The following is a 12,522-nucleotide window of genomic DNA, read 5'->3' as shown; positions in this document are numbered from 1 at the left end:
ACACCCAGAGGGAGAGAGCTGGAGACAAAGTAGTGGCACGAAAAAACCCGGCCATGAAAGGGTCTAAAGCTAAACCCTCTGGAGCCTCGGGGAAGCCTGGCAACTCGAGTGGGAACAAACCCACCCGGAAAGGTAGGCGAAACGAATGTAGGTTTCCCACCAAAAGGGGACGTAGACCCCCTGATGGTGGGAGTAAAACCTAAATTTGACTACTGCAGGGATGGCTGCAGCAGTCAAATGTATACAAAGTAACCTACAACATGCCAAGGCCGCTTCCAACGTCCTTGGCAGAAGGTTCAAGAAGGAAGGGGTACATCTCGCCTTCATTCAGGAACCTTGGGTTAACTCTAACTTGGGGACGCAGAGGGTAGACTAATTACTGCCCCAGGAGTAACCAGACCTAGGGCATGCATTTTAGTAAAAAAGAGCGTGCACTTTTTTAACCTTTACAGGTTCTGCTGTCAGGATATGGTGGCGGTGCATGTCCAGATCCCAGCGGGGAGGAGGGGAGGTGGAATGGAGTTCGTTGCCTGCTCAGCATATTTCCCGGGAGACAAGACAGCAGATCTACCTCCTCCAAAGAAAGTGAGAGAACTAATCTCCTTTTGTAAGAGGAAAAATCTACAGCTGGTGATAGGATGCGACGCCAACGGCCACAACGAGGCATGGGGAAGCACGGATACCAACTTCAGAGGTGAGTTAATTCTTCATTACTTAATAGGTGAAGGGTTAGTGGTTAATAACATAGGCTCCGAACCAACCTTTGTTACCTGTAACAGGAAAGAGGTTTTAGACATTACGGTCAGCTCCAATTATTTGAGCAACAGGATATCCAACTGGAGGGTATCATCTGAGCCATCGTGCTCGGATCACAGACACATACAGTTTGAAATAAGCGTAGGTGAAAGAAAGAACTCTCCTGCAATATAGGGATCCAAAATGCACAGATTGGGAAGGATACAACCGCTCACTCGTGCATCTGCTGGAACCCACAATTGCAAAAGTGAGAGATCGCGATGAGATCGATATTGCGGCGGAACAACTGCGGTGTGCAATCATAACGGCTTATAGTGAAAACTGTCCACTTAAAACAAAGAAGGATAACAGGAAGTCCTCTTGGTGGAACAACAAACTGGACAAAAGAAGAAAAGAAGTGCGACAGCTCTTCAATCGCGCTAAAGTGTCAGGTAACTGGGAAACCTATCGTACGACGTTGGCGGAGTACAATAAGGAAATAAGAAGGGCGAAGAGAGAGTCTTGGAGAAGGTTCTGTGGGAGTCTGGTCGATCTACCCCAAAGCACCAGAATTCACAAGATTCTCTCAAAAGAACCAGTGAATGAGCTAGGGACGATACAGCGCCCCGACGGTAATTTCACAGAGTCCAGGAAAGAAACGTTAGAGATTTTGGCCCAAAAACACTTCCCAGGCTGCCTGATTCTAGGTGATGAAGAACGACCTCCCCCAATACTCATGAGTCGCAGAAATCGGCCCAAAAAAGAGGATTGGGAGATGGCGAAGAAAGTAATCACCTATAGGGAGACAAAGGGGGCGATCGAAAGTTTCGACCCATTTAAATCTCCAGGAGAGGACGGGTGTTCCCGGCCTTATTGCAGAAGGCTGCGAGCATTATCGTCCCTCGCTTAGTAAGGATTTTTAGGGCTAGTCTGGCGTGGTCACACATGCCAGCGGATTGGACGAGAGCAAAGGTGGTATATATACCGAAGGTGGGGAAACAAAACCTACAACCTGGCTCATATCGACCAATAAGCCTTACATCATTTCTGCTGAAGACCCTGGAGAAGGTGTTGGATGGGCATATTAGGGGAAGGATCCTTACGTCTAATCCCCTGAATGTCCGACAATATGGGAAATTCAACAGGGAAATTTAACAGAACTGGCCCTCAACAATTTGGTGGGGGAAATTAAGAACACCTTTGATCGCAAGGAAATTGCTGTAGGGATATTCTTACATTGAGGGTGCATTTAACAATGTTACCCCTCAATCGCTCCTAGGCGCTGTAAAAGCCCGAGGAGTCGAAGCAACCATAACTGAATAGATTGAGCAAATACTCAAAAATCGAATAGTAACGACCTCGCTCAGCGGTGAGTCCGTCAGGTTTGTTCCGGGCAGGGGATGCCCGCAAGGAGGAGTTCTCTCTCCTCTTCTGTGGACCCTGTTAGCGGATGACCTGATGGCAATCATCGATGCATACGAGGTTGAAGCACAGGCATATGCGGACGACCTGGTAATCCAAGTAAAAGGACACAAAGAGGAGGACATCTCCTCAAAAATACAGGAAGTCTTAGATGCAATTCACGGCTGGTGCACACTGGAACAATTAAGTGTAAACCCACAGAAAACCGTGATCATACCATTCACCAGAAGAAGGAAAACAGACAAACTATAACCGCCCACTCCTCTTGGTGAGACAATTCCGTTTGCGGAGGAAGTTAAGTATCTAGGATTAAACCTGGACAAAAAAACTTAGCTGGAATTCCCATCTGGAAAAAATATCAAAAAAGGCTTGCTATGCTCTATGGGCATGCCGCCGAATTTGTGGTAGAAACTGGGGATTAAACCCCAAAAATATGTACTGGCTATACGTGACAGCCATCAGACCTATTATAACGTATGGCGCAGTTGCCTGGTGGCAGAAAGCCAACCAAACAACGACAAAGAATAAACTGTCAAAATTACAACGACAAGCATGCTTAGCGGTGACTGGTGCCTTTCATTCTACGCCGTCAAAAGCTATGGAAACCCTACTCGACTTACCTCCTCTTCAAATTATTTTGGAGAGGGAGGCGAGATGGACTACATATAGGTTTCTAAATATGGCACGAGAGAGCCAAGGAACAATGGTGAGAACTGTAAGCTACTTGAATTTCGTTGTTCAAGGAGATCCAGTTCCAACCAAAAATGGCAGTGCAAATTAGTCGACAGGATTATGCAAGGTTATTCGGAAGCAATGTGCAGAAATATGTCAAATCTACAGGGAAATTACCAACACTACGCCAGCCAAAGGACGATTCAACAAGGAGATCTTTATATGATAGGAAGAAATACAGTCAAAAAAGATATAATCCTTATAGATTGTAATAACATATAAAATAAAATTAAAGGTTAAATATTCTTAATATTATTTTTTCAGTAATTAAAACAAATGGATTCAATAAGTGAAACAAATACATTTGTTTTTAGATCTTCCTGTTGAAGTTTCGTAAAGGACGAGTCAACGAGTTCAGCCAAAGGACTGGTCAACAAGGAAACCTTTATATGATGGGAAGAAATCCTGTCAAAAAAGATATAATCTTTATAGATTGTGATAACATATAAAATAAAATTATTCAAAAAAAATATTTTACATTCGAAATAAAATTAAAGGTTAAATATACTTAATATTATTTTTTCAGTAATTAAAACAAATGGATTCAATAAGTGAAACAAATACATTTGTTTTTAGATCTTCCTGTTGAAGTTTGGTCAAGGACGAGTCAACCAGAGTCAACGAGTCAGCCAAAGGACGGGTCAACAAGGAAACCTTTATATGATCGGAAGAAATCCAGTCAAAAAAGATATAATCCTTATAGATTGTAATAACATATAAAATAAAATTATTCAAAAAAAATATTTTACATTCGAAATAAAATTAAAGGTTAAATATGCTTAATATTATTTTTTCAGTTATTAACACAAATGGATTCAATAACTGAAACAAATACATTTGTTTTTAGATCTTCCTGTTGAAATTTGGTCAAGGACGCGTCAACGAGTTCAGCCAAAGGACGGGTCAACGAGGAAACCTTTATATGATTGGAAGAAATCCTGTCAAAAAAGATATAATCCTTATAGATTGTAATAACATATAAAATAAAATTATTCAAAAAATATATTTTATATTCGAAATAAAATTAAAGGTTAAATATTCTTAATATTATTTTTTCAGTAATTAACACAAATGAATTCAATAAGTGAAACAAATACATTTGTTTTTAGATCTTCCTGTTGAAGTATGGTCAAGGACGAGTCAACCAGAGTCAACGAGTCAGCCAAAGGACGGGTCAACAAGGAAACCTTTATATGAACGGAAGAAATCCAGTCAAAAAAGATATAATCCTTATTAGATTGTAATAACATATAAAATAAAATTATTCAAAAAAAATAGTTTACATTCGAAATAAAATTAAAGGTTAAATATTCTTAATATTTTTTTTTCAGTAATTAACACAAATGGATTCAATAAGTGAAACAAATACATTTGTTTCTGGATCTTCCTGTTGAAGTTTGGTCAAGGACGAGTCAACGAGTTCAGCCAAAGGACGGGTCAACGAGGAAACCTTTATATGATTGGAAGAAATCCTGTCAAAAAAGATATAATCCATATAGATTGTAATAACATATAAAATAAAATTATTCAAAAAATATATTTTACATTCGAAATAAAATTAAAGGTTAAATATTCTTAATATTATTTTTTCAGTAATTAACACAAATGGATTCAATAAGTGAAACAAATACATTTGTTTTTAGATCTTCCTGTTGAAGTTTGGTCAAAGACGAGTCAAAAAGTTCAGCCAAAGGACGGGTCAACAAGGAAACCTTTATATGATGGGAAGAAATCCTGTCAAAACAGATATAATCCTTATAGATTGTGATAACATATAAAATAAAATTATTAAAAAAAAATATTTTACATTCAAAATAAAATTAAAGGTTAAATATTCAATAAGTGAAACAAATACATTTGTTTTTAGATCTTCCTGTTGAAGTTTGGTCAAAGACGAGTCAAAAAGTTCAGCCAAAGGACGGGTCAACAAGGAAACCTTTATATGATGGGAAGAAATCCTGTCAAAAAAGATATAATCCTTATAGATTGTGATAACATATAAAATAAAATTATTAAAAAAAAATATTTTACATTCAAAATAAAATTAAAGGTTAAATATTCAATAAGTGAAACAAATACATTTGTTTTTAGATCTTCCTGTTGAAATTTGGTCAAGGACGCGTCAACGAGTTCAGCCAAAGGACGGGTCAACGAGGAAACCTTTATATGATTGGAAGAAATCCAGTCAAAGAAGATATAATCCTTATAGATTGTAATAACATATAAAATAAAATTATTCAAAAAAAATATTTTACATTCGAAATAAAATTAAAGGTTAAATATTCTTAATATAATTTTTTCAGTAATTAACACAAATGGATTCAATAAGTGAAACAAATACATTTGTTTTTAGATCTTCCTGTTGAAGTTTGGTCAAAGACGAGTCAAAAAGTTCAGCCAAAGGACGGGTCAACAAGGAAACCTTTATATGATGGGAAGAAATCCTGTCAAAAAAGATATAATCCTTATAGATTGTGATAACATATAAAATAAAATTATTAAAAAAAAATATTTTACATTCAAAATAAAATTAAAGGTTAAATATTCAATAAGTGAAACAAATACATTTGTTTTTAGATCTTCCTGTTGAAGTTTGGTCAAAGACGAGTCAAAAAGTTCAGCCAAAGGACGGGTCAACAAGGAAACCTTTATATGATGGGAAGAAATCCTGTCAAAAAAGATATAATCCTTATAGATTGTGATAACATATAAAATAAAATTATTAAAAAAAAATATTTTACATTCAAAATAAAATTAAAGGTTAAATATTCAATAAGTGAAACAAATACATTTGTTTTTAGATCTTCCTGTTGAAGTTTGGTCAAGGACGAGTCAACAAGTTCAGCCAAAGGACGGGTCAACAAGGAAACCTTTATATGATGGGAAGAAATCCTGTCAAAAAAGATATAATCCTTATAGATTGTGATAACATATAAAATAAAATTATTCAAAAAAAATATTTTACATTCAAAATAAAATTAAAGGTTAAATATTCAATAAGTGAAACAAATACATTTGTTTTTAGATCTTCCTGTTGAAGTTTGGTCAAGGACGAGTCAACAAGTTCAGCCAAAGGACGGGTCAACAAGGAAACCTTTATATGATGGGAAGAAATCCTGTCAAAAAAGATATAATCCTTATAGATTGTGATAACATATAAAATAAAATTATTCAAAAAAATATTTTACATTCAAAATAAAATTAAAGGTTAAATATTCCTAATATAATTTTTTCAGTAATTAACACAAATGGATTCAATAAGTGAAACAAATACATTTGTTTTTAGATCTTCCTGTTGAAGTTTGGTCAAAGACGAGTCAAAAAGTTCAGCCAAAGGACGGGTCAACAAGGAAACCTTTATATGATGGGAAGAAATCCTGTCAAAAAAGATATAATCCTTATAGATTGTGATAACATATAAAACAAACTTATTCAAAAAAATTATTTTACATTCGAAATAAAATTAAAGGTTAAATATTTGTAATATTCTTTTTTCAGTAATTAAAACAAATTCATTTGATTTTAGATCTTCCTGTTCATGGACGAGTCAACGAGTTCAGACTGAGGACGGGTCAACAAGGAAACCTTTATATGATGGGAAGAAATCCTGTCAAAAAGGATATAATCCTTATAGATTGTGATAACATATAAAATAAAATTATTAAAAAAAAATATTTTACATTCGAAATAAAATTAAAGGTTAAATATTCTTAATATTATTTTTTCAGTAATTAAAACAAATGGATTCAATAAGTGAAACAAATACATTTGTTTTTAGATCTTCCTGTTCTGGAACACCCTGTACAATATGAACGTGAAAACTGCAAGACGCCAGCGTCTTGCATGCATGGTCTTGCAGAAGTCTTGCACTTGTCGGTCTTGGTCTTGATGTTGCTGTTTGTTCAAAAAGAACTTTTTGTACTATTTTTATCTGTAGAATTATCCATTGAAGTTGGACACACACATTTTTGTTTTCACTCTGTATATTATTTTTTAGTGAATATATTTTTTAGTGAATATATTTTTTAGTGAATATATTTTTTAATACATTCTAGAGGATGCTTTTATATTAATAAAAAAAATTCTTAAGCCATTTAGAACATTTTCTCTTTATTTTTCTACAAAAATATTAAGTCTAATTTTCGTAAGCTAAAATACATCTTATTTATAATACAGAACTGGAATCATGGAATATATAGAGTATTTCTATTAAACGGTAAAACAGTAATCCTGTATGAATCACAAACCCGTATGTCTTAGTAATATTTACATATATAATACAAGGTAACAAAAACAAAAATTCACACTACTCAAATTGTTTTTTTTTAAGAAAAAAATTGTGTGAAGTAGCTGTTTTTCGATTGTTTTAATCTGTGCTGTCGTATTTTTCTAAACTATATGTTCTTTTCTACCAATTCGTACACCAATTCGAAACCTTTGCCAGCAATATGGTCATCAGTTCGAAATTTAATGGCAATACCGTCTTGAGTTGAAGTGGCTACTTCTTGCATTGTCTGTAAAAATGAAATAAAATTATAAAACACACTTTAATTGACGAATTTACAAAAAAATATATGTGTAACAATAAAATCCAGAAAGTGAATATTAATAATTACTACCATATGATTGAAATAAAAAACGGAGTCAAAGAAGGCTGGGGAATGACAATCGATGATAATTTTGGCGAGGTCGAACCCGATAGACATTATTTGGCCCTGATTTTTCTTTTGAGATTCTTCTAAGAAGGTTGTAAAGATTTACTTACAGAAAAAAAAACTTACCTGGTTACCACAAAACCGTCCCAATGACAAGCTGGTATGATCCAAACCATCGTATACTTCTACATAATTATAAGCACAGTCGTCTTCCTTTTCCAAGTCAAATTCTTGGAAGGTTAGTCTGTGTAGGGAAATATTTGTTACATTTTCATATTTAGATATTACCAAATAACAATAACTCAAGCAGGTCATCAATCTATCATAATAACCTAGTCACAGTAACCCAGTTAGAATAACCACTGTTACAATTTATTGTTTTCATGAGCGTTGCAATATTATATCAACATCAATGTTACCATGTCGCAGATTCGACACTAATAAAGTATTGAATAAACGAATGTCCAACGAAACACATGAGTATTTTTTCGAACTACTTTACATGGCGATCCTGCCACGATGGTCGCAGGGGGTGAAGTTGTACGCGTGGTTGCTGTTGAAGTGTTTCTTCAGTTGAATTTTGCGGCAATGCATCGACCACAAACGGTGCTTCTTCTTCTTGCGAGATGGCGTGTAATCTCGCATGGCTTCTTCGGCTGGAATGTCGGCAGCTTCCTTCTGTGCGAAATCGTATATTTGCTGACATGTCTTTGTCTACATTATTTGTGCAATAGCACAATAATTATTAACAAACACTATATGCAAAAGCTCTGAACAAACTCTCGTCTGAACCAGTCCATTCGTTGTGATCATTGGACCCCATTAATCCCAGTAAGCTAAAGGACGTGGTGGTCGACACTGGATCTCCGTTCTCGCAGTCCTTATTGCTATCGTTGCTGTCTTCAGAACTAACCTCGTTGCCCGAATCTAAACTAGCTTGTTTGCAAATTTTTCGGAGATTTAAACTACCGGACCCAGAACTATTCCGCGTGTCGCTTCCCTCGCCTAACGATTTTCTTTTCTTGTCTCTCTTTTGTTCTTTTTCCTTTTCTGCTTTTTCGAAATCCTCTTCTTGCTTGGCTTTCACCGCCATTTTCTCTTTTACAGCTTCCAACAGCATGTAACACTCAACACCACAAGGTTCACTAAAAGGCTTTAAATCTGGACCACGTCGTTTTTGTAGACTTGGGCCTAGATGACATGCCTGCACCCTGTGTAAAAAACAATTGTAGTTAAAACATGTTCTACAAAATAGAGTATGAAAAGAGTGCATAGTCTGTTCCCTCGGAACTGATGCAGCATTTGGTCCATCTATATTTGGAGTACATTCGGGAGGACCGTTTGGATCAGTTCTCTCAATATATTTATCTCTAAGCTCCTCCGGACCACCTTTATCTGGAAATTGTGCTGAAATAGTTTGAAAAATCACAAAGGATGGAAATTCCAATTCCTCCATATTCCATCCTTCCATATTATCAGACTTATCTTGAAACTGCATTAAAGCGTGTACTAATTCCACAAAAAGTTCATCATCAATAAAGCCTTATTCTTGATCGCCATGTACTCTTCCATCATAGTTTTTAATTAATTCTTCAATAAATGTTCCATCTTGATCTAGAATTTCATCTCCCATATAAGGAATATTATGAAGTACTGTTTCATCTTCAACCATAAAATTTTGCTGAATAGGTGCCCACGTATACATGGTAGGTATTGGTGTTACATCATTAATTATTTTTATTGCTGTTACTTGAATTTCTCCGTCATTTCAATTCCTTCTGCCTTCTTCATGCATGTAGCATGGGCAGGTAGATCAGGACTTGGAACCCAAAATGCTCTACTTTCAGACCACCTTTTCTGTTCGGAAATTAAGGTTTCAGACATTTTAAAACAGACATAAAAACCGATTAAGAATTTATACGTTCTAACCGGTAGAACTGAGAACGTACCAATTACAGACCGATTTTGGAGCATACGTAGTGTTTCCGTACTTTGGATGAGATTCTATCTGTCTTTTGTCCAAGGATGCTTGAAGTAGTCCACCACATTGCTGTTCTTCACGCAAGTAGCACCGTAATAACCGTGAAGGGTTAACCTCCCAAGAATATGTTCCGGGGTTGTAGATCTGCATGGGAGGACAAACGCCGTCATCGTAGAAATTTCTACAGGCTATGTAGTGGCTTTTCGTCGGTCCTGTACAGCGTCCCACGCAGAATAGATGGCAACATTCTCGAGGTTTGGGTCCGAAACATCTCCCATCAGCACACTGGGGACTGCAGGTGGTTTTGGAGAAGAGCTGACAGTTCTCTTTGACTTCACCCCAGCATCCTCTGTAACAGTCTCGATGGCAAGGCGGACATTCTCGTTCACTCGCTGTGAAATTATAAGCGTACACTTCTTTGGCTTTTGGATCTGATATGACCTCTTTCCAGTCGATTGACTTGATGTGACATAAATTGTAGTTCATTATCCCTACGCTTCCTTTCAGGATATCCCTTAAAGCTGGTAACTCTACTGTGTACATCTGGTTTAGAGTGATAGCCAAAGCATATTCTTCGTTTTCTTTGTTAATTTTAAAGAGAGTTCTTCCTCTGATGATTTGGAGCCTTGGCAGTACTGTCCTCTAGATATCGACGTGGGATATTAAAACATATCCGGTAACTTCTCGGATGTACTGCAAGAAGCTCAAATCCAAATTATCGTCTCTCAGCTATGTCAGTTCCAAATTTCCATCTACGTATGTACAGTTGATGAATCGATCCTTCAAATTAAGGTAACGGTTCGAATCAAATCCAATACGCATGATATTACCATCTGATCCAATCATTTTTGGTAATTTTCCACCACAAAAAGTGCCATGGTGCTTCGTTTTGTAGTTTCCCAGGTGACTATAAACATCAACTTTGTCGTACTCGCATATTTGGTAGTCGTAGTAATTTCCGTCTATGTCCATGTGAGTGAAATTGAGAAAAATCTTATGATGGGGAGGAGCCTCTATTTCCCAGGTACATTTTTTGCCCACCGGGTACAATTCAGGGAAGGAGGGTGAAGTTATTGTGCCTCTGGGTGCGGTGAATTTACCTCCGCATGCATCTAAGTAAAGAAAATTTTATATTATTTATTATATTACAGTAGTAAATAAATATAGAGTGTTCCTTAATGACATGCTAATATTTAAGGAGACGATTCTTGGGTCTATTCTAAGAGAAAAACTTCAAACAAATGTATGTCCTAAAATCTTAATTTCTGAGATACAGGGCGGTAAATTTTTCTAAAAAAACTATTTTTCATAATAACTCTGATTTTATTATAGATAACTTTTATAGGAAGATCAGAACCACCCTGGGATTTCTCACCGTGGTTGAAATGGAAGTGTTGAAAAATCCGAATAAAACATTATAATTCTGCCAGAGATTATCATCTGACGACAAAAAGTTAATACACACCAAACTGTGCTAGATAAGGAAAGTTCAGGAAAGTTATTAAGAATAATTCGACCAACAATACAAATGACAACCCTGCGCTACCACATCCAACGGCATTCACGGTACTACCAAAATTGCAGCGGTACAAACTAGGGATGGGCATCATTTGCTTAAATTCTGGTAGAGATGTAGCGCAAAAATAAGAAATTATTTTAGGCTGCTACAAGGGTACCATTCCAGTTGGCGAGTACGTTCCGTATCCACAAACAGGAACGCAGTCAGATATGCTCTTTGAACCTTGCTTTTTGGTGTAAGTTCCTTGAGGACATCGTGAACAAGCGCCTTGTCTGTCCCTGTTCTGGAAGAAACCTCTGGGACAGTACGAACATTCTTTCTGTATTAATCCGGCGTAAGTACCATCAGGACAATGTACTATAAAAGAGATATGGGTTATTTAGTAATCTTGAGTAATATAAAGTGACTTACAGCATCTGGGTACGTCATTGGTGTCCATGTTGAGTACTTCACCTACATTGCAGGTAAAACCTCTTAAGTTTTCTGATTTGAAGGCTTTGAGCGGAGAACACTGGTTGCCTATGGAGGTGACGTTTAAGAGGGGTTCTATCACGGCGTGTGCAGACGGTACTGATAGGTCGAACATTGTTTGATCATAGGGCATATCTGATATCCACTTAAAGGTTGCTATTAGACTTGCGGAGACCGAAATCGACAAAATACTAAGAGACAACTTTTAATCGGCATTAAACTGCGTACACTGTTTCGCTAACGGGATAAAAAAAGTCAGTGGCGTACATGCTTTTTTCAGAAAAATATTCCAGTGATAACCCATATGCACGTCCTTGGTGAATATGTCGACACTTTTTTAGCTTTAAAATATGTCGCATTTATAGCAACTTTTACCCTGAAAATTTCATTCGATACAATAAATGTACTTGAAAGAAAATTATAATAAATCAAAAAAATATTAAGATTTCAACACCCTGTAGCTACCAAACAAAGCAGAATCGGACCTATGTTGATATGAAAAATAAATCTTATTTTTACGTCAGGAATCTCCCCACGAGAGATGGCACATGTTTTTTGAAACATCCTGTTAAATACCGACAATATTAACTTATACACCCTGTATCTCCGAAACTAAGCATTTTAGGACATACATTTATACGATCTTTTTTACTTATTTTTATCTACAGAATATGCTGCCAAAGAGTCCAGAATACAGTTGGACCACTCTGTATATCACAACATACACAAGAATCTAAAAAATTACAAATATAGACATATTTACCTAATTCTCTTATTGCCAAGCCAATGTGACACATGGCTCACAGTGATGCAACACTTTCTTGCCAATTCCTCCTTTGCCTCCTCACTAGGATATGGATTGCTTAGGTGCGAATAGAAATATTCATTAAGAATTTCTGATGCTTGTTGAATTTTGCTCTGTAATCAGAATGTTCAATTGCTATGTCAGGCTGACCAACCTGTGCAGCAGATGAGCCAGAGGCAGCTGCTCCAGCTCCACCACCTTT

At 36.3% G+C, this 12,522-nt stretch overlaps 2 protein-coding genes and 2 pseudogenes across 2 annotated transcripts; 1 reads left to right on the top strand and 3 right to left on the bottom strand.

Moving 5' to 3' along the window:
• Nucleotides 1–468: 468 nt before the first annotated feature.
• LOC115874994 lies at nucleotides 469–1,645 on the top strand. The gene is made up of 2 exons (XM_030890306.1): nucleotides 469–843; nucleotides 902–1,645. The coding sequence occupies exons 1-2, from the start codon at nucleotides 469–471 to the stop codon at nucleotides 1,643–1,645; spliced, it is 1,119 nt and encodes a 372-aa protein (XP_030746166.1).
• Nucleotides 1,646–7,272: 5,627 nt separating this feature from the next.
• On the bottom strand, nucleotides 7,273–7,859 carry LOC115874992 (tolloid-like protein 1). The gene is made up of 2 exons (XM_030890304.1): nucleotides 7,671–7,859; nucleotides 7,273–7,403 (listed from the first exon to the last, which is right to left on the bottom strand). Exons 1-2 carry the CDS (start codon nucleotides 7,857–7,859, stop codon nucleotides 7,284–7,286), a joined length of 309 nt encoding a protein of 102 aa, XP_030746164.1. The 3' UTR covers nucleotides 7,273–7,283.
• A 183-nt stretch (nucleotides 7,860–8,042) lies between these two features.
• LOC115874991 lies at nucleotides 8,043–9,428 on the bottom strand (annotated as a pseudogene).
• A 120-nt stretch (nucleotides 9,429–9,548) lies between these two features.
• Nucleotides 9,549–10,497, bottom strand: LOC115874990 (annotated as a pseudogene).
• Nucleotides 10,498–12,522: the final 2,025 nt, after the last annotated feature.

Source organism: Sitophilus oryzae, unplaced genomic scaffold (genome assembly GCF_002938485.1).
Source record: "Sitophilus oryzae breed Bouriz unplaced genomic scaffold, Soryzae_2.0 scaffold_130_pilon_pilon, whole genome shotgun sequence".
Taxonomy (NCBI): domain Eukaryota; kingdom Metazoa; phylum Arthropoda; class Insecta; order Coleoptera; family Curculionidae; genus Sitophilus; species Sitophilus oryzae.
This window is presented reverse-complemented; position numbering and strand designations above follow the sequence as displayed.

Coding starts and splice junctions, on each gene's coding strand:
- LOC115874994 (XM_030890306.1), top strand. CDS start 469: ATGGTGGCGGTGCATGTCCAGATCCCAGCGGGGAGGAGGGGAGGTGGA. Junction 844..901: donor ACAGGATATCCAACTGGAGG/GTATCATCTGAG, acceptor AAATAAGCGTAG/GTGAAAGAAAGAACTCTCCT.
- LOC115874992 (XM_030890304.1), bottom strand. CDS start 7,859: ATGACCTGCTTGAGTTATTGTTATTTGGTAATATCTAAATATGAAAAT. Junction 7,404..7,670: donor GACGGTTTTGTGGTAACCAG/GTAAGTTTTTTT, acceptor TCATTTTTACAG/ACAATGCAAGAAGTAGCCAC.